General features: G+C 38.4%; 1 protein-coding gene across 1 annotated transcript in view; it reads right to left on the bottom strand.

Annotated features, from left to right (window-relative positions):
- The window catches only part of KAT2B (lysine acetyltransferase 2B), a 41,472-nt gene that overhangs the window by 2,870 nt on the left and 16,118 nt on the right, over positions 1–22,484 (bottom strand). The window contains exons 6-18 of the mRNA XM_041466229.1: positions 21,087–21,268; positions 18,648–18,839; positions 16,134–16,240; positions 15,417–15,542; positions 13,860–13,996; positions 12,277–12,485; positions 9,939–10,065; positions 7,614–7,724; positions 6,473–6,616; positions 3,593–3,707; positions 2,793–2,829; positions 2,370–2,433; positions 2,188–2,272 (exon numbers count right to left, since the gene is read on the bottom strand). Coding sequence (XP_041322163.1) covers positions 2,188–2,272; positions 2,370–2,433; positions 2,793–2,829; positions 3,593–3,707; positions 6,473–6,616; positions 7,614–7,724; positions 9,939–10,065; positions 12,277–12,485; positions 13,860–13,996; positions 15,417–15,542; positions 16,134–16,240; positions 18,648–18,839; positions 21,087–21,268 — 1,636 coding nt within the window. The remainder of the gene's footprint in view (positions 1–2,187; positions 2,273–2,369; positions 2,434–2,792; positions 2,830–3,592; positions 3,708–6,472; positions 6,617–7,613; positions 7,725–9,938; positions 10,066–12,276; positions 12,486–13,859; positions 13,997–15,416; positions 15,543–16,133; positions 16,241–18,647; positions 18,840–21,086; positions 21,269–22,484) is intronic.

Raw genomic sequence — 22,484 nt, 5'->3', positions numbered from 1 at the left:
GCACCTTTATGAAACTGTCACAGAAGTAGTGGAAATGCAGAAGACTTAATGAGTATTGCAAGGACACCAGAGACCAAAGACCTCCAATGCAAAGGAATTAAAGTTTTTAACTTTAAACTTTAAAAAATATGGTTGTATTTTTGTTTTGGTAATGGTTGGGGGGTTTTGGGGGGTGGGTTTGGTTTTTTTAAGGGAAATTTGAATTTATTAAAAGAGAGGAAACCCTTTAAATTGACAAGATGGGATTTAATGGATGCTCTCAAATATTTTTCCAATGGTACAGAACTTGCCACTCCCTAGTCTTGCACAATATTTTGCAAGAGTAAAGGCTCATTCAGCTCCCATTAAGTCTGAAATTCAGGTGCCTATACCTAAACTAGATATCCATAGACTAATTATAGCACCCAGCTGAGAAAGCTGTTCAGCTCACCCTAAAGCAAATGTTGCCTGGCTAGAGAGTTAAGCTGTTCTCCTCTAAGCACAGTGAAAGTTTGGCTCCATCCAGCTTTTGAATGGCAGATGAAAAGGGGAAAAAACCCCAAAGAGTGATATAGTTGCTTGATATAGTTTTAAGTGCTCTGAAGTGCATTTAAAACAGGGGTAAAAACCCTTATACATGAGAACTGACCTTAGGAGGTAGTAAAAAACATTTACAACTATACCTCTCAAAAACTGTACGATTTAGTCTGTACACAAACATAAAGAAAATTGTTCTATCTTGTCTGAGCAACTTTTTACAGTATCAGCATGTTGGCAGGGAGAACAGAAAGAAATCTGAATGTATCACAAATCAAGGCACAGTTTAGTCATGCTGGGTTCCTTAGCTGAAAAAAACAAAGCAAAATTAAACCAAAGACTTCAGCTTAATCCTCAAAGAAAACTGCTGTCCCTATCTCTAGTGTAATGCATCTGAACAAGGAAAGGACAGACAACATTTCTACTTTGAGTTTGCCAACTCAGGTAAATTTTTTGTAACCACTGTTCAGATTAAACAGATTTCTGAGCTAGATCTGCTCAGAAAAGCAGACAAAGAAGGGGACTCACATTCTTTTTCTCCATTGGTAGAAAATAAATTTGTGTTGGGCGTATAGGAAGCCAGCAACTGGTTTATAAAGTATATGTACATCTGCTATTTGGGAACGGTAATTTGAATATAAAAGAATAATTAACCTAAATTGATAGACATGGGCTTGGAGCCCATGCAAAGCAACATGAACAAATACTTTTATTCTCTGAGAAACTGATGGCTAGTAGCCTGCCATGAACCTGTATTTCATTCTCTAACAATATTAAAGGGTTCAGAAACTGTAATCAGAATGATAGAGGTGAGGTAAGCATAAATGAGTGAGGAATACCAGAATTCAGTTTTAAACGTGGTGCAGTATGAATCAAGCATTCTTTTAGAGTATCACTGAATTACCATTGAAATTATATGTGCCAGAAGTCAAAAGCTGGGTCATAAGAGAAGCAGTCAAAAGAAAAACATTATTAGCAGCTGTATACTTCCCTTTGCAAGCAATCCTACATAAACAATAGCTGTGTTACTTAGAAGTAAAAATAAATAAATAAATAAATAAATAAATAAATAAATAAATGTAACACCTCAGACAACTGTGGCAGATCTAAAAGATAAAGATAAAAGCTTAAAATTAGTTGCATGAAGCATTTTCCTAAACTTAGATTGGAGCAAAGTGTTAAGACTTAGTTAGAAAACCCTGTGACCTTTGAAAATGTTTTTTTTTTATATGATTTAGGAATCTTAAATCTGTATTTCAGAGCAACTCAAATGCTCAGGTGTTACTGAAAGTTTGCCTTGCCTTCAGTTTTTTTAACATATGAGTAGGATCTGCAATGACCAGCTGCCACACACAGGAATGTATCCCTACAACTCACCTACACCAGCTGAGTCCTGAAAGCTTCTAGCTGACTGCACCATTTAAGAGCTTGTTTGAGTTCTCTAGGGCACACTAAGATTTCAGACACGTACACCACACGTTTCACAAAGGTCACAGAGCACTCATCAATTTCAAATGATAGCATCACACTCTTGACACTTCAGAGCTGCAAGGTATTCAGCTGCAAGTAACATATATCTTTTACCATAAAACAATCAGATTAAAATTTATCTGCTATGTCTGCAGCTATAATGATTTTCAAACTCTACTTAAAAAATGTTAATGGCATTACCCATGGGAAACCTTATAACTTCATAATATCCAGGAGCTTCTGTTCTCTTCACGGGTTCCATGAAGGGCCAAGCGCTTTGATGGCTCTTTGGTAAAGAAAAAAGTAAGGTATCTAATATGGAAACTAGATATTGGAAATAATTTAAAAATTTTTACACAAAGTAAACTAGAGGTAGCACTCACCTTGACTTGCTGCAGGATCGTTTTTAACGTGCTGTAAAGTTGATCTGGATCCTTGGACTCCTTACTTGAAGGAAAATATAAATACAAAAAGATTAGTTTGGGTCCCTTATCTTTGTTCCTACAACTTGCATCTTACTTAAAAGCAACTCCAAAGTTTCAAGCATTTTGTGGAAGAAATAAAATTTAAAACAAGCAAACAAACCTAAACAAAAATCCTCAGAAAAGAAACCCACTACCCAAACCACACTTGCCCATAATAAAAAATAAAATAAAAAATACCACCAAAAAGCCACTTAAGAACTCATCTCTTGTAGATTATTTGTTTTCCAGTGGATGGAAGGAAATATCAAGTGACATTGTCTAAAGACTTTTCTCAAAGGAATATCCCAACTGCTTCAACATTTTGCTTCGTGTAGCACTTACCCTCTTTCTTTTCCGCTTGGTTTCCAGCCAGTCTCTCCTGTATACCAACAACATGAGATATTATATGGGAACTACAGTAGGTCAAAACATTAACTGAGTTATTGCAACTCAAAGAAGAAAAGCCATTTCAGCACTACTGCAGTAAAATGGGTTTGTTTTAATAAAAGCTACTCCTAATAAATAAAATAACCATGTAGCCCGCAGCTCCATTCAATTTCCTACATGACTCTTCCACCAGACTGCTGAAAGATTCTAAAATATTTCTATATGAAACACATTTCTTTTCAATAATTCAATACATATTTTACTGCAACCCAACCCTGTAAAGAATAATCATGACAAAGTTATACAATTTGATTCCCCAGGGACAAAGAATAAATTGCAGAAAAGCATAGCCAAAAAAAAGTCCCCCAAAATATGATACTTAATTATTTTTAATTCTGTTTTGTCCTGTACATTCATGCCTAGAACAGAAATCATTGCTGCTCAGGAGTTCAGTGCATTAAAATGGTGCCAGAGGGAAACTGCTGCCTACACTGTGATACAAATCAAAGAGGGATCACATATAAGTAAAATTATACACACGTACATAAAAGAGGATCAGCCTGGGATGCCTTGGGGAAATCTCAAAGACAGCAGTTGTAATGGAAACACAATAATCTTCACAGAAATCAAATCAGCAAACTAAAACAATTACATTCTAATCAAAAAGAACTATGTGACTGCATTAGTATTTCTAGTCTCAGACCTTTCTTGGTCTATTCTGCTTCTGTTCTACATTAAAAGAGATTGATACATACTAATTCCAGGAATGCTTTCTATAGGAATCTGCCGTACTCCATCTTTGAAGCAAGAAAGGCCGGGATAGACTTTTCGTATCTGAGCTTGCTTCCTTTCTATGAGCTTTTTAATGATCTGTAATAAAGCAGCAGAGAAAACAAAAAATAATTTATTTGGTCTAAAGTCACCCAGAAGATTAATGCAAAACTGTGATGAACAGAAACATTCTCACTTCCTAACCTTACAGTCCTTTTCCATGAAACTGGAAACGGGGCTGAGCTACCTGACCAAGCACTGATTCTGCAAATGAAGCTCTAAGTCTCTCAGCTATTTTGGTACAAATCTAGAAGAAAACGAGTCACTGCTTCCTCTATTGATCACAAGCTGCACAGCTCTTGGGAAGACAGGAGCAGAGGCAGAGAAGGAAATTTTCTGGAAGAAGGTTTGAGAACTGGCTATAAATTTTCAACAGCTGGAACTTCTGAAATGCTTCAGCACAGCTGGTCAAAAAATTCAAGGCACATATTGAATGCATGCATTTTTATGTACATACATGTTCATATTCCAAAATTTTAGAAACTAGAAACTCACTCACTTCAAAGTCTCCATATAGCTATCTGCAGGAGCTGCTTAGGTATCAAACAAAGATACTCTCATGAAAGATTTTCTCTGGAGGATGTCAGAATGATGCCACTCTTCAGAACCAAAATTCTACTCTCTTTGCAAATGCTAGGGAAAGGCTTTTCCCACTCCTGGGTAAACTCTGTTTTACTCTGCAATCTTATTACCTCAAATTATAAGCAATTTGCTTTGGTGCTCTTGATACCCACTTAGATACTTATCTAAGCTTTGTATGTCCTGAATATGTGTCTTTCAAAATTTCATAACTTGGAGTAAACAAATGCACAGCCATGCAGACTGCCAGTCTGAGAGAATATTTTCTTTGGAAATAATAAAATTGACATATTTATATTTTTAAGGACCTTCCCTCCTTCATACATAGTATTTCCTCTCAAAGAAGGGAAAAAGATAAAACCAGACTTTCAAATGAGCTTAGAAATGTTAAGAGGAATACAGTGTACAACAGCACCATGGGCAGATTCCAGCATAATATGAAAATAATTTCAAACTAATTATTAAATCCAACTTAAGCCCTTCTTATAATTTAGGAACTAGTGGCTCTTCCTGATCAAAGCAAGCTGTTCAATCAGCAGCAGTGATTACTCACAAGTCAGGAGGTCACAAAGCTTTGCATAGAGGGACTGGTCATATTTTCCAGAGTGACTGCAAACAAGCTACTGGTAGCGTGTCAGGTGATATGGTCTTAGCAGCTACAGGCACATACTCCAGTTTTTTAAATAAAAGCTCAGATCCCATGCAAAATTTCACTTCTAGAAGGACAGATCCTGAAAAGCGTGATGTCTAGTACTGGCCAATACCAGCACTCAAGAAAATTGGTACATAATACCAACTGTCAACATTCAAAATTCTTTTTATGTCCAGGTAGCATTTTCACTGCCTTTGATATACACATACAAACAAACATTCTTCATGAGACTGCAGACTGTGGAGGCTATTTCTAAATTTCCTTGCAACAGGGAGAGTAAAAGTCCTGATTGGTGTTTTTAATGGTAGGCAGGCAATCCTAAGATGCAGTTCCAAAGCTGTATGTAATTATTCTCGGAGAAGATCAACAGCACAGATCAATGCAAAACAGCAGCTTTCCTCCTAATTATTTTAGGCATGAGATGTCTGGAGGACCAAGGCACTTTATAAGAGGAATGTTCCATGTTCTTTAGAATAATGTGGACATCCTAACAAATAAGAGAGTGAAAAAAGCTAATAAAGCAGACCCAGAGGCAAAATTTTGAAAACTAACAGGTTTCTGGAAGTGGCATGTTATGTTGATGGTTTGGGCCCAGAACTGTACTGCTGCAATGAGGCATGCCTAGAGATGTAACAGGCTACCAGAGACACATCCACTGTCCACACGGACAACATCCCACCCCTAAGGGGCAGCTGGCATTCCAGCAGTAGCCTGGAATCTGAAGGGTAATGCAGCCAAACAGAAATGAAAGGGGAAAAACTTATGGTCCCTGTTGTATGGACATATGAAAACTTTCCCAAGAAGATAAGTTTAAAAACCTTGTAAATTAAATGTAAAACCATCATCACATCAGGAAGTGTCTTTTCTTCTCCAAGCACAGGCCAAATCATTCTATTGGAAGAAAAATTAGTGTTCCATAAAGAAGCTTTTCAACAAAATAAAAAGTCAGGCTTGAACAATCTTGAAAGAACAAATTATAATTTGGATTTTTTCAAAAACCAAGGAAAGTATTTAAACACAAGTGGAAATGTCATAATTATTTTGCTAATAAACTGCCTTATTATACAGAATATTAGTAAGAACTAAATAAAGAACAACCCACATACAATCCAAAGAAATTAAGACAGTCTACCCTTGATTTATATATTTTAGAAATGATGGAAAAAAAGAATCCTCTTTTTCCCAAGTAAAACAGGCCATGCAATACAAAGACTCCATTTAAATGTCACTCTAATGAACACTACTGAGGGAAGAAAGGAACTGACAAAACCATAAAAAATAAACCTCACAAGATTTTGGTTAGTTAACTACCACAAAATTGAACTGTGAATTACTCCTCAAAATACCAGTACTTTAACAGTCTTGTTCTTGTTAAGTCAGCAAGTTAGAATTTGATGCTTCAACTAAAAAAATCTGGCACTGGGACTTGAATGAAGGGATTATTCTAACTAATAAAAAGTATGCACTCAAATTTTAGCACCAAAGCGAAGAAGAGAGCTAACCTGGCACCCACTGAACTGTTTCTAAACATCTGAATAGAGAGTAACATTAAACATTTCATTTCAACATTCACCTCTTTTTGCTTCTTGATGATGACAGAAAATTCCGTGTAGGGGATTCTTGGATTTAATTCACATCCCATTAATGTGGCACCCTCATAATCCTTGATGTAGCCAACATATTTTGCTTTTGGTACTTTAATATCTTTGGAGAAACCCTGACAAAGAAAAAAAAAAGAACTTATATTGTCATTATGCCATTTTCCTTTTACATTTTTGTTTTAACTGAAATGAATGAGGATTGAGAACCAAATTTATCATAATGTTAAAATACAAAAAACACAACAGTGAGTTACAGACCATGGTTCAGTGTTGCATAAACCCTCTCACGGGAGGCACTTCATAAAAGAACAGTTAATTGATAAGAAGGGCGATAGGGGAGATTGTTTTCATTTTGAATGTGTGAAGAGTAGATTGTACCAGTTTTATATACAGAACCATAGAACCGACTGGAAGAAGCTTGAGGAGGTCATCTAGCCTCATCTCAGCTCAGAACAGGTCTCATTACATCTGGCTGATTAAGGCCATGACCAGACCTGGATATTGTAAAAGGGCAGAGATTCCACCACCTCCCACAGCAACCTTTTTCAGTATTTCACCACCTCAGGACATGAAAGGAAAAAAAATTTCCTTCTACCTGTTTGCAATTTCCCACTATTCAGGTCATTTTCATTGCCTAATGCTGTACACCTCTGAGAAAAATCTGACTCCATTTTTCTGACCAGGTAGTTGACACTTGTTTATCAAATCTATTTGACAGAACAGACGTTGCCATATTTCCTGATTTTGAACCTCACGCTTCAAATCAGGAGGAGCTGTAAGTGCAGGTCAGGTAAGTTTTCAGCTCTCACAGGTATGCCTTCTTTATACTTCTTATAGAATCAGAGAATGAACTGACATTTTACTAGTTTTTAGACTAGATAAATTATAGACTATACCATATACTTATGTTCAGATGATTCTGTCAAAGTAAAATGTATTAGAAGACAAAAACATTACATGGGATGAACACAGGGCAGATTTTATAGATAAAAAATACACATGTAAAATTGCACTATGCATTTTGTCCAATTACTTTGTCATGTCTAGTTATTTAGTTCAACCCTGCTAGATATAAAACTTCTTGCACAGAGTATTTTCTTGCATTGAACTTACTTGTTTTTTGAAGTAGCCGATAGCATATTCGTCTGCATACGTGAGAAAGTTGAGAATGTTGTGTTTGATGTGGTACTCCTTCAGATGGTTCATTAGGTGAGTCCCATAACCCTGTGTGAAACAGAGGAGGAAAAAGCCATGACAAAGCCTTTGGGGACTGCACATATTAGAACCTGGGGACCCAGGGTTATTATACACTGTTTTTCAAAATGCAATCCTGCCTTCAGATCCTGTTTAAAAGATTTTCTCTTAATTAACTGGATGTTGCACACTCAAGAGCAAACGCTTTTGAGCTTTGTAGGGGTACCTTTGTGACCCAGCATGGAAGTTGTAATTCAAGGTGCCCACCTCTTTTTTTTTTTTTTGTTCCTCTTTTAAATTAGATATCAACCATTAAAATCATATCGCCCATAACAAAACTGCACATACTGTAACAATAGAGCATCCTTTCTGAACCATATTATTTCAAAACTACAAAGCAGTAGCAATACTGAAATTATTCCAGTGTTCTGTGCACCTGTAGCAAAACAGTCTCTGTCTCAAGGGATTTATTATCTAAGCTTATCATAAAGCATAAAAAGGAACAGTGAACAATTACCATAATAAGGAGCAGAAAATTATAGAGTCCACAATCAAATAAAAGGCTACACCTTCTGACTGCACACAGGTATGATTTCCATTTAAATTTAGTGCCAAAGTAAACAAAAGGTTGCATTTATTCACACTGACAAGGAAGCTATAGTCACCCCCTTCTGCTGTGATATGAAGAAATGTAAAGTAGATAGGTAAGCCCATAATAATGTTTTGCTCCTGCATATGTTTCAATTTTCTCACCATGCAGACACTAACAAGACACTTAGAGAAACATACATGGATTTCTTTTGGTTACTCTGCTCTTAAAAACTAGGAAAACTTTTACTTATGTAAAAGTTTAATTTACATAAGTAAATTAATTTACAATTTCATAGCCCCAAATATGGCAATTGCCAGATAGGAAACTCAGGCACATACAGTAAAACTTAAAATTATTTTGTAACAGGGGACCAAACCTCCTAAAACCAATTCAATTCGTATGGGAAAACAATTCCTATATTTTTTACTCCAGCCTCAAAGTGAATTAAAGTAGGAATATATTTTTCCTAAGATCTGGCAGATCACCCATGTGTGAACATTGTTTTTTCTCAGTTACCTGTTGACAGGGTCACCTCACTCAGAGCAAAAATTAGGAAGGCAAATGTTCAGAAACACTCAACTGATTCAGCAAAGCACCCAGAGGATAAAAGAATGAATAGTGTGTTATGCAGCCCTGGGGGCAATCTGATGGGTCAGAATTATCTGCTCTATTATTTTGAAAGATTATTCCTAGAAAATCACAACACACCTTTGGCAGCCTCACCTGTGTAGTGCAGTTAAGCACAACTAGGGCATATTCTGTTCTGCTTTGCATTTGCTAAAACACTCTGAATGCTGACAGGTCATTGCATAATGTAGGGAAATGCTCCTCTCTAACACCAGAGTTGAATAATATCAAATATAACCTGAGCATTAACAGTTGTTGCAGACTTTCAATCCCACTGTGTTACTCTTTTGCATCAGGGTGTGCAATTTTTGCACGTTAACAGCTATACACTCTAAGTTAATCCACATCTCAGCTCCTGCTTCTTGAAATGAAAATCATGAAGCTACAGCACCATCTAAAGGCAAAACACTGAACCAAATAGCGAGTAGCTGGAAAAGCTGGAGGAATCTCATGTATTCATACTGCTCTGTGTTTTTTCAACACAGGTGCTAATTCTCAAAATTCTGAGAAAATGTTGTGGCACTTACTCAAAAAAGAGTGTACAGAATTGACTCTGTGCTTATTTTGAGATGTAAAACTACACCTATTTTTTCTATTATATGTCATTTTGATTGAAGTTTTGTAATGTCACAAAGTGCTTGAACACAAATTACTGCCCCACACTAGGAATACACATTTCAGTCAACCATGAGATGTTACACTAAACAGAGACACAACTGCTGGGGACAGAAGCCTGAAAAGTCCAAAAATGGCAGACTACTGGCCACTATTGCTCTGGTGAGAAAATTTTTATTTAATTAACTAAATACAGGTATTCCTACTATTATGATGATGATGCTAAATCTGCACATTTTACTTTGGTTTTTGTGTTATTATATTCAGAATTTCTGTATCTTTCAAAATCTATTTCTGTCTGGCAACTCAGCAGTATATTCAACATGACTAGAAATATTAGGAGCCTATGCAGTGGGTGAATGGGATTCAAATCCATTTACTAAACACTTGCAATACAGAATTCTTTTTACCTTGACTTGCTCATTGGAAGTCACAGCACAGAAAACAATCTCTGTAAATCCTTGGGAGGGGAACATCCGGAAGCAGATACCACCGATAACACGACCATCTTTTATTAATGCAAGGGTTTTATGTTTCCTGAGCAGACAAAAATAACAATCACTTTAATTCATGTACATAGTACATCAAGCGCCATTAACCTTCCTTTTTCAGAAACTTGATTCACTTCTTTCCATGACGATGATGCAATTCTGTATGCCTCCTAAATTAGCCACTTGTATCTATAGAAGAGTTGTTACTTTAATATCACACTTTCAATATACCATAAAGGTGATCATCATAGAGCAAGCTCCTGACCTTGCCAAGAACTCTGAGATACTCAAGTAATGCCCAGTAAATAAAAGATTGCTTTCATTGAATCTATTGTTGATAGTTACACCATTGCACAATTCTCAGGATTATTTTATTCTGAGTAAATTAGAAATTAATGGAGTTACAAGAGAGCAAGTCCTTTCTATGGGATTCCTGTTTCCTTGCATGCAATTTCCATAGTTAAGCTATCAGTCTCAAATGTAGCTGATGAGTAAGAGAGGACATTTCTTATTTCTAATCACCCTCCTGCGGGAATCAAGACCCAAATAAACATCCATTTCTGTTGCACTTATAGTGCCAGGAAAGATGTAACAAGGTGCAATCTCAACTCTTATTTCAAGGATAAGGAATTTTAGTATAATCCTCAAGGTGTGAAAACAGTGCACCATCCTTTAGATTATTCAATACTCAGTATCATATAAATCATATAAATGATACAGTCAATATACAGATGATATATTTTGGGGAAAAAGGTTGGTGCCGAAAGTGACCCCCTGCCAGAAAGCCCAAAGAGTAGTTATATTGTATGTGCCACCATTGAACAAGATTTTATACATATTATATATTCCTTTTTTCTTGTACATATTTTAGTGCTTTTTTTACTTGTGGAATGACAGCAGCAATGCAGTAGCTTGAGCTTTTGTGGTGGTTCTGCCCTGGCTGGATGCCAGGTGCCCACCAAAGCTGCTTGATCACTCCTCTCCTCAGCTGGATGGGAGAGACAAAATGTAATGAAAGACTCATGAGTTGAGGTAAGAACAGGGAGAAATAACTCAACAATAACAACCACATGGCAAACAGACTTCACTTGGGGAAATTGGCTGAATATATTACCAATCAGAATCAGAGCAGGATGACGGAAAGTAAAACAAACCCTAAAACTACCTTTCCCCTCCTCCTTCCTGATTCTCTACCTTCTCTCCCAAGCAGTGCAGGGGGATGGGGAATGGGGTTAGGGTCAGTTTATGTTGTCTATGTCACTGTTTCCTCCTCAGGCAGAAGAGTTCTTCTCCTGCTCCAGTGTGGGGTCCCTCCCATGGGCTACAGTCCTTCAGGAACTGCAGTAGCATGGGTCCCTTTCCATAGGGACACAAGTGCTGCCAGCAAAGCTGCTCTAGCAGGTGGTGTGGGCAACTCTCTTCACAGAATCTGCCAGGAGGCTGCTCCAGGGTGGGCTTCCCACAGGGCCACAGCCTTCCTTCAGGCATTCACCTGCTCCAGCATGGGGCTCCTTCACAGGCTGCAGAGGGACATGAGCCTCCCCAGGGTGTTCACCATGGAAGGTTAAACTGCTGGAGCAGTTCATGAAGAACTGCAGCCTGTGGGAAGGACCAGTGTTGGAGAAGTTCATGGAGAACTGTCTGTTGTGGGAGGGACCCCATACTGGAGCAGGGAGAGAGTGTGAAATCCTTCCCTGTGGAGGAAGAAGCAGCAGACACCACATGGCAACTGACCACAGCCTTCATTTCCCATCCCACAGCACTGCTTGGGGGAGAAGGCAGAGAATCATGAAGGCAGCTAAGCTTGGGAAGAAGGGAAACATGGGGCAAAGGTATTTTAAGATGTAGATTTTATTTTCTCATTAACCCATTCTGATCTGATTTGTAAAAAATTAGAGAAATTTTCCCAAGTTGAGTCTATTTTGCCTGTGATAGTTATCAGTGAGTGATAACCAAGAACTTTGTACTCTCTCCCCTGTCCAGCTGAGGAGAGGAGCAATGGAGCAGGTTTTGTGGGAATCTGGCATCCAGCCCATGTCAACCCACCATGGTCCTACAACAAGAAGCCACTTATTATTAATGCAGCCACCAGGATGGCACTTGGGTACAACCCAATTAGATTGACCAGGAGTTATGAGAGCTTGAAAAGATGGCAAAAGCACAGCACAGGCAGAGCTGCTCTCCACCGCTCCTCTGCTGCAAACAGCACCAGACTCCCTCTGCCTCACTCGCCAGCCCCCTCTCCAAGGATACCCACGGATCAAAGACCAAGCGTGTGATGTATTCCTTCGGCATTCGAGGCAGCTGATGGGAGAACACATTCTGCAAACCAACCAGCCACATCATGATCTTCTTGTTGGGCTTCTGGTTCAGGGAGTTGCCGACCACATGGAACTCAATCACGCCCCTGCGCTCCTCCAGCCTCGCTGCCTCGTCCCGGGCCGAGTGTGCCGAGAGGAAGTTGGTCTGTACCACACAAACGAGGAACAAAATCACAGTTTTGAGATTTCACATCCTCTGACAGAACAGCCTTAATGAACAAACCACTAAAACCCACTCTTTTTCCAACAGAACTGCCAATGACTGCCTTTGTAATGTAGCTTTGCAGAAGGGACACCATCAAATAAGCCAGATGTAAATCTACACTACAGTCTGTAAAGGCCAATCTGAATTTATATTGATACAGATTTGAAACAATAATGATGGTTATGACTCAAAAAGTTCCAAAACCCCTTGAGGGATAGCACACATCCAGTTGAAGCCTATGCCACTAAGTCTTCATATTTGCTTTACTCTTAGCCAGCTTGGGCATGATTTGTGGATTCGCCTACACATACTGCAAATCACACATTTTAATGGCAGTGCATGAAAGTCATATTTTTTTTCATTTTATTAATGCTTTCCACTATCTCTGCCACTACTGTAATAGCTTAAAAAGAATATTTTAATTCCTACAGAATTTGCTGTTACATATCTAGCAATTGCATCTATATATCTAGATTAAATTAATACAGAAAATTTATTTAGCTTATTTTTTCAAGATCAATTTACAATGCCAAAACATCTCTGTATGCACATACTGTTTACTTTTTTGAGCAAAGTTTGGCTGCTGGGTTTCTAGTCACTGCCAGCCCCAACAGCCAGGCTGGCACAGCATTTGTAATATGCAGAGCCATCAGTCACAGTACATAGTTTGAATAAGAAATGTAGGTGGTTCCAAATCTTCAGCAGTTTCTAACTAAATCTTGGCAAATGAGCTGCTGGCAAAACATAGCCTGGCAGAGAGAACAGAAGGAGGAAAAGCCAGCCAAGGGAAAAAAAAGTGCAATTCTGTACATGGCACAATTCCGCAATTCTGTTTGTTTTTCTCTTCCAGACGAAAAAAAGAGCAACTGGGGAAGACAGAGTAAATAACTGTTTAGATCAGTTTCTGCACCAGAGAGAGGTTTTAACTTTGGATCTTTCATTCTGCTGCAATTCTTGAACCCTATTTAACCTTATCTTACGAGCTGCATCTATGATTAGCAATAAAAAAGCATACTCTGGAACCGTTCTGTAACAAAAGCACCTTGCAGGGTAACCTGAGATCTATGTTTTTACTATCAATAGTTTACAAGTCTCTTTGCTAACTGTACACAATGCATTAAAAAAAAACTGCAGAACTATTTTTCATGTTAATGATGTATTTCACCAGTATTTTTTGTTCACTTAATCATACCCTTTCAAAGTCTATTTTTCTTGACAGGACTCTTAGCTTATCACATTCTATCCATGTGGAACATTTACTAAAAACAGACCATTCACAAACAGACCATTTGCAACACCAAGTCTATATCTCACCTCTGGCCCAAGCATTGCTGCAGGATCTGTAATTGTTGACATTACTTCGTTGATTAACTCAATAGGGATATCTCCTACAACCCTTGGTCTTTTTGAATCCTCCAGAGAATAGGGTTCATTATTTTTTCTCTTTTCCCCTATAAAACAAAACTCGGACAAATTAGAAATGACGAAAATGTCATAGACTAGCACTGTGAAGTCTAGCACTTCTGTCATATCCTGTAGTTTATGTGACAAGTTTGAGGTTGGATTTTTTTTGTGTTTGTTTTTTCATGTTTTTTATCCCTATAAACAAAGAGAAAGAGAAATAAATGAAATCTGAAAAATATTTATCACTTCTCAATTTCCGCTTTACATTGGGGTATTGGCATGAAGCAGGAAAAATATACCTCTCCTTCCACTACACCTGTGTGAATTCAGTTAAACCATTTGCTTTTTCTTTTTGCTTCAAAATCCTCTGCATGGAACCTCTGTGCAGCTGTCCTGGAAGGTCAGTGCTCAATACACAAATTGCAGTGCCTATTTCTTGATAACATGAAATCCCCCTTTTAGGATTCACTGGAACTAAGTATCCATCATATAATTCTTTCACCTCTTCTGTAAACCAAGTAGCACATACAGTCTGATGTGTCATACATATTTAAAAATCCATATAAAAGTTCCAAATCAAAACATACTAAGTTAATTATTAACTGCCCTACTGACTGCAGAGCCACATGCATTATATAGCAGAAGAAATTAGTTAAATTCATAGAACAGTCCAGCAAGAACTAGCAGAGGTACAGTAACAGAGATCCAGCTGCTAGCTCAGGATTATCCCACTCATCATCCCACTCATTCCTACTTCTGAGGGACAAGTTGAGAAATTACCTTAAGGAAAACTGCAGTTTAGGAGCTGCCCTAAGTTTCTCTATAGTGAGCACTGAGACTAAAAAGTCACTTTGGTTTTGGCTTTTCTCCTTCATTGAGGACTCACTTTACATAAGCTTGGGATCATCTCTCTGACCTAGCAACCTCTCTTGACAGGCGCATTAATCCTGAGGTGTTTGAAAAAGGATTTCTTAGGAGAATTTATACATCCACCAACTCTTTTCCTTATAAGGTTTTTTTTTTCTTTGACCTAACCTCATTCAGGTTTTAAATTTGACCTAGTTGGTATGTCTGTGTTTTTCTTCACCGCTCAAATGTATGCATTTTCAGTACCTTGAAAGATTTAAAAAACCAAATGTGATGGGTTCTTCTACTCTGCCATTTTTTACATGAAACCTCTCCTCATGGCTTATAGTAGATGTACTCCAAGAAAAGCATTTTTCAAAAAACTCTGACACCACCAGACCTGTCCCCATTTTAATTTAATTTAAACAAATTTTTTTGCAAATACAGTTGTGCTTCCTGTTAGTTAAACATTACCATAGTGGAGAAAAAGGTAAGTGTGTGCAAATCTTTCAGCAAAACCACCTCAAGTTTGCTAATGTAGAGTGAAGGCAAAGGTTACCATATACTGCAACTAGTGATAATATCAACAGAAGTCAAAAGGCAAGGCTCCCTCTTCATTACCTAAGTTTGGGTCAAGGGCAGAAGAAACTTTACAAGCTGGACTCATATTCCCAGTGTTGGATTGCTCCAGAGATGAAGGACTTGCACTGTATGCAACAGATCTTGCAACAGGAGGTGGATTGATAACTGCAATGACATAAAAAAAACCACAAAAAGAACAGGTCATGAAACCCATTCTGGTGCTTATGGAAAGACTGTCACAAAGATAGACACCCACCACCCAAAAAGTAACAGTGAACACTGTGCAACAGAGCAATGCCACCAGCTCACAAGTAGAGACATTAAAGCTTTATCTCAGTGTATATTTCTAAACTAAATTCTACCTAAGGAGGGACTGCTGGATAACAGGGATTGCAAACATCAGGCTTCATTAGCTCACAGTTCTGAGCAGAAGCTAAGAAAACAAACTTCCTTCACATACCTGCCAAGCCTGCTGGCATTTAGCTTCATGAAAAGGTTTTTTGTAGGTCTCTATTGAAAAGCAAAATCTCATAATTCAGCTTCATCTGTCCAATTTACAGTGCTCTAAGACTGGTTGCACCAATCAAACTCAATAAAGGGAGAAGTTGTTTCACCAATTAAGAGTGAAACTATTCTTTTAAAAGGTCACAGACTAACATCTCTCTCTAACATATATATATACATACATAAAAGCCCCACATTAGTTTTAAATCATGCAGTTTTCATTTGTGTTACCCACTACTAAATGCAAATTACCTGTTTGGATTCCCAGTTGGCCAGTTCTGGAACTGGACACCATGAAATCCTGATCCCAAATGGGAGAATTCTGGCTGTACACTTCTTCTTCCAGCATAGACAGAAACCTAGGCACAAAACCAGACAAAATATCAACTAATGGGATCATTCCAAACAGGTTCTTTTTCAAAATAAGCACTTGCAATGTTTTTAAACTAAAAAGATTTACTAAGTCAGTAAGAAAATGCTGTTGGCCAATGCTATGGAAAAAAAAAACAAAAATCAACCACGCAAAAATCACAAGCCAGAGTAGATACAAAGTATCTTAATTCAGTAGAGTGCTTTCACTTACTAAACCTTACCTCTGATTAAAAGCAATAGTTATCCAATTTGCAAGTGCAGAAAAAGAGTTACAAACTATTTTTACAGAACAAAACTCCGCTAATGAGAAAGCTATGAGCTGATGTTATAAAACGGTGGCAAAATATGTCTGTTTTGATAAATCAGTATTTGTACATGGATTTGCTTTCTGCCTTTGATAAAATCCCAGTGTTACTAACAATGCTCTTAGGGAGATATTTTCATTCCTTTAAGTGTCCTGCTGTAACTTTTAATTGCATGTTTGTGGCTGCATAGCAAGATTTTTAACCTTACTTTGGTACAGCTCCAGAAACGGCACGATGTTAAACTTCTCTCAGCATTATTGAATTCCACAGATCAGACTCTCCAGCACCCTCACCCCCTCAGGGCTAACACACCAATTCCCTCCCAGCAGCAAGACAGCTGTTTATCCTACGTTGCACAAAAGGGGTTTTCGACCAGAAGTTGACATGGCACATTTCTACTCTCTGGAGTCATCCACATGTATAGAAACTGTTCAGCTGAAACCAACAGGACGGTTGGGTAAAATTCCCTTGAACAGGATAGGGATTTTCAGGATCAAGTCAGACTCTGATACTGTATATATAGGACAGCTATACCTCAGCAATGTGCAGAGTTTGCTGCCGTCTATACAGCTGATAATGGCTAAAAAGTTTGCAACAGTGACCTGACCGTCTGTGACAGAGCAGAAGGACTAATTCAATTTTAGCCAAAGCTCCATTTCCAGGCAGCACAGAGGCTCTGCCTTCTGCCCCTTTAGCAGCTCCTTCCTAGGTATGCACAGACACAAGCCCTGGGTGCTCCCTTTGCCCAAAAGGAGAGCCCAGGGAAGAGGAGGGCCCTGTGCCAATGCCAGGATCCATGCACACAGGTCCTCTGCAGGGCTCACTCAGAACAATGCCAGAGGAAAGACAAATGCTTCAGATAAGTACAGCCCATGAAAGATTTAAAACATTATTCATGCTTCCCACAGATCATCTGCAAACAGTACTTGTCTTTTTTTTCCTCAGCAGAATACCAAAAGGAATTGCAGTGAATAATAATGTTTTTCAAATTACTGCAAAAGGCTTTAAAAGACAGTGGAAACAGAGCATGTACACCTGCTTCCTCCACAAATTTGCTCCTTGCATCAATGGGGTGTCAAGTGCTTTTCTGTATCTATTTCAGGGCCTCTATCCAGTCTACCCCAAAGACAGTTTACATTTCTCAAAGTGGTAAACTAAATTATTAATTATAGGAGGAGCAACAAACTCTGGCTCTACTCAGCTCAGGAAAGTTCATGTTGTTTTTCATTCCCCTGAGCTCTAACCCATCTTCTGACCCAACACAGTAGCTTGCATACATAGCATCAGTGCCACCGGGTCTTCTGTAGGTTCAGTTCATTTGTTGTTAGGAGGGATAGTCTCTTAAAGTATGACTTGGAGAACCCACCCTTGTAAAATAAGGATATTTTTAAGTGATACATTATTTTAACAGGAATTCATTACAATGAATGATCCTGTCATCATCATTACCCCTCTTTACGACCACTAAAATGTTTTAAATTAATGACTGTCAAAGTTGAGCATGTTTCAATATCCCTATAGATAATTATTGCTGTTTTATTGTAAGAGATTGTAATCAACATTCCAGTACTGGATAAGATACTCAGTATGAAATTTATGAGCTTAGGATTCAATGATGTAGTTTTATACTCACTCCTCTCTAATAACCCCAACTCTTCTAGGGGTGGGGTGACTACTTTGTTCACTATTACAATGTTAAATTAAACTGAAATTCTTATAAATTCTGTACAACACTGCCCCCTTTTAATGCTCCATCACCAAAGCAGATGTGAGCATGTTTTTGGAGGTCCACTGTTTCCAAGGACTACAGAAAAAGAAAGTAATTGACCTACAATATCTTCTGACAAGCGAACAGTACAATCCCCCAGCAATATGAATAATCCTTTTCCTAAAGTAAACCATAGGACAAGACAAAGCAAGCAGTTGTGTAAATAAATTACACTAATCTAAGTTATGGCAGTAAAGAAAGCTGCAGTATCTAGTTGCTACTGAACAAAAAGATAAATTATTTTAAGCTGCAGGTAATTTCTCTCTTTCCACAATGAAGTTGCTGGTTAACTTTGAATGCAGGCACACTGTGACCCCTTACTTTGGAAAATGAGTGAGGATTAGTGTTCGTTTTTCTTGAGGAAGCTTGTCTTTTTCCTGCCTGGCCTGCTCCAGCAGTTGTCGTCTCATTACAGTAAAAACAGAGCGAAGCAATGTCCTACCAAAAACCTGGGTGGTTTCATACCGAGGTAGACTGTCACAAAACTGAGGGACATTGCAGTAACAAAGCCACCTGTAAAGAGGAAAAAAGCCAGATCATTATCACCATCTAACATATGACTTAATGCAATAAAACCACTACCCACATCATTTACAATGCAGCCGAGAGCTATATGACTGTATAAATCAGTTCCACTACAAGGCTGGACAGAGTTAAGCAGCATTTATATTGCCCAGTTTTTCACAGAAATGACAACCAAGTACTTTTAAGTTTCCATATATAATTTTTCTCTGCAGTCTAGTTTACACAAAGTGCTCTTGCTCCAGACAATAATCACAGATTACAGACAATTCATGGGTATTTCAGGGATTCTCTCCACAGTTCATCCATTCAGCCTCACACATCTGCCACTGACTCCAAAGACCCTCTAAACAGGCACAGCCTGTTTTACCCTCTAAACTTTTACCTTTCCCCACACAGAGGCCAAATGGGTGACACTTTTAACTAGCTCCATCGCAATCCAACTGGATTCCTGCCCTGGTCTTCCACCAGTTGGCTTTTTCCCATCATACCCTGCCTTGTTACTCTTTCATTACCAGTATCTCCATCCATAATAAACTTTGCACTAAGGAAAATTACAGCATGTCACGTTTCTTTTCTAGGAAAAGAGATTATGGTACCAAAGAGATAACTCAGAAGTACGCTGACTATGTACATCACAATATCTGTTAATTCTATAAACAAGATTTTGATATCTGTGTGTAAGTGAACAGTCATTGGAATCTGGAGCTTTAGCAGAATCAGACCACAACCACTATGAAAGATCCAGCAATGAAAAGAAAATATTAGGAATTGGATGCAAACACACTGTGCTGGATCCTGCACACATTTCCTCATCCAGACCCAAAGTACAGACTGTCTCGAAATGTTCTCCCAAGCTCTTGCGCCTTAATCTTTGCAAACATGGGTTGCAAAAGACTTGTGAGATAGAGCTGTTCACAGACTTCTACTCCCTGTTCTTGGCTGATAAAGCACAGCTCTCAAAACACAAGAATGCATGTGAAACTCTGATACAGTTTCATTCAAATCCTCAGGTTCTCAAATGAAATTGGTGACTGCAAAAATTCAGGCGTGCCCATGGTGCCCAGCAGCGCCCTGAGCAATGCCTCAGACAACACAGAGGAGAGAAGCTCACAATGACAAGTGAGATTTGGTGGGAAGAGCACTTTGGGTCATGGGGGGACATTAGGGACTGTGGGCAGGATAGTTTGAGAAAACACAAGTGACAAAATAATTAACAACAAAAAACCACCAACCAGAACCAATTAGCTATCTACTCCTAATAAGATTTAATTCCTACCACCCCTGGCTGACACCATGTATCACCAAATGGAGGTCAAACACCCACCAAACAGGGTCTTAGGAGCACCATGGATTATAAGTGTCCTTCATGGTGACAGGACATCTGGGTCAGACACAGCAGTCTGCTCTGTCACCAACCAGAGTCTCAACTCACACCAGGTTTGCTGCTGCTCTCCTCCCTGGAGAGGAGGTGTGTGAGAGGAAAGGCCACCAGGAAAGCAGCCAGAAGGTGGTGCTCACCCTGGGCCAGCAGAGATGTCCGGGGCGTTCCTGAGAACAGCGTGCTGACAGAGGTTAACTACCTGCTGCCTGACCTGCAGGACCCTGAACTGCTCTCACTGCGCTCACTGAAAAAGGCACTGCACTACTCCTGTGAGAAAGAGAAAATAAATAGAGACATGTCTTTTTATCCTAGCTCTTCATCCTCCAGCAACTCAGTTATTCCTTTGAATTCTAACAGTGCATTAAAAGGTCATAACAAGAACGATAATTTTAAGGAACCTAGTAATATCTGTTCCCCATTTAGCATTCAAGCACTTGCACAATCAGTTTGATTTTTCGACTCCTCTGTGATTTGGTTTCAAACAGTGATGCTTTACAACGCCAAATCTTATCTTCTCTTTTTCTTTTTTAAGCTGAATAAATAGTGAACTTATACAAGGCTCAAATATTAAGACCGAGAGCATTTCACAAACACAGACCTTGCAAAAGCATTGTTAGATACAAGTGTTCCAGCCTCTACTCCTTGTTCTTGGCTGATAAAGCACATCTCTCAAGACCCAAGGATTCATGTGAAACTGATATAGTCTCACTAAAACCCTTAGGTCTTCATGTAAAATCCACAGCTGCAAGAATTCACAAGGTCCATCTATGGCATAAAGATATTGGTGTACTCCTGAAGTCTGTACAGGCCCTATTTGTAAAAGGAAGGCTCCCAACAAGCAGAAGCAGCATTACCTGGTATAATTCACTTTATACCCTGCAATATCATCATTGGGTGATCTTAGTCTTCGCTGAGAAGGTGTCTCCAGGTGCCAGTAGTTAATGCGGTTCAGAAACATTTTAGCCAGTTCCACTATTGTTTGCCTTTCCTTCGAGGGTAAGTGGCTAAATTTGTACTGCACAAAATTATTCACACCCTTAAAAAGTAAAAAAGCAAAAAAAAAAGTTTAATAATTTAGCCATAATTTTTATGCATGCATCCTCAAAACATTCCTCACTTTATGTTTATCATGAACTTGCATTGCATGGGAAAGAAAAGAAATATTGGAGACCATGAACTCCTTGCTCAGTTACTCATGCAGATGCCACAGGCTGGTACCTGTGTACACAGCAGGAGGTACATCCAGGCATTTTTAACCTGCTCTCAGCAGCTGATAGAAAGGGAAAGAAGAAGAAATTCCTTTTTTCCTTCCTTCTCAAAGTCAGCGACAGAGAAAGCTCTGGTGGACTTTAATCTATACATAAATCAACTATCACCCTCAAAACTCACCAGCTACTTTTCAATAATAGATTAGGGCTTATGGACTTCTACTTAAGTTTATGTCTACAAACCATATTATTTCTTCAAGAAGTCTTAATACTTCACAATCATGTCTCCTCATTGCACTTTGGACACTGTCCAGTTTGAAGAAAAATCTACTGAACATGATTAAAATGGGTGACTAAAAGTGCTGCAACATATATATTTTATAAACCCATTATAACACCAGTGCTTAGCAAATAATTTTGTTTGATTGAATGGCTGAGCTGCTAAAAATAGAGTTGAAAATATTGGTCTTTTTTAAAGGGAAAATTATTTCAAAATAAGATGTAAGAAGAATTACCCTTTAATCTCTATGCTTTATTTGCTTAAGCAACTTGAACATCATGAAGAATTTGACAAAAAATTGCATTGTACAAAACCTTTTTAAATAGTGTATTTTATGAATTAGGAGCCTAGGTGGATTACATACACATTTTTTGTTTATAGTCAAACTAAAGGAGAACTTAGACTTCTCAGAAATTCAGCAATAAAGTGGTTTGATCTTCCTACATGACAAGACATGAGAGTTGCATAGAAATAATTACTACTAGTAACAGCCTTTACATTTAAATTATCCTGCTTAACAATAGAACATCCATTCATCCACGGATGGGAAAACATGGAGCTCCTGTTTCAGCGAGGTATGTGAACCTCTGCCTAGTCTCACTGGAGTTCATGGGCCCACTGTCTGCCAGGAGTGCATTCTTAGGAGCTTGCTTAACCAAAAACTGGATTTGTCATATGTTCTTTATCTACTGAGAGTCACAAAAGCCTCAATTATTCTTTGGTTTCAGCTTTGTTTTTTTCTTGTGTACCCTTTGAAAGAGAAG

This window comes from Pyrgilauda ruficollis, unplaced genomic scaffold, assembly GCF_017590135.1.
Source record: "Pyrgilauda ruficollis isolate IOZ18807 unplaced genomic scaffold, ASM1759013v1 scaffold2, whole genome shotgun sequence".
Taxonomy (NCBI): Eukaryota; Metazoa; Chordata; class Aves; order Passeriformes; family Passeridae; genus Pyrgilauda; species Pyrgilauda ruficollis.
The sequence above is the reverse complement of the archived record's forward strand: the minus strand, read 5'-3'. Positions and strand labels throughout refer to the sequence as shown.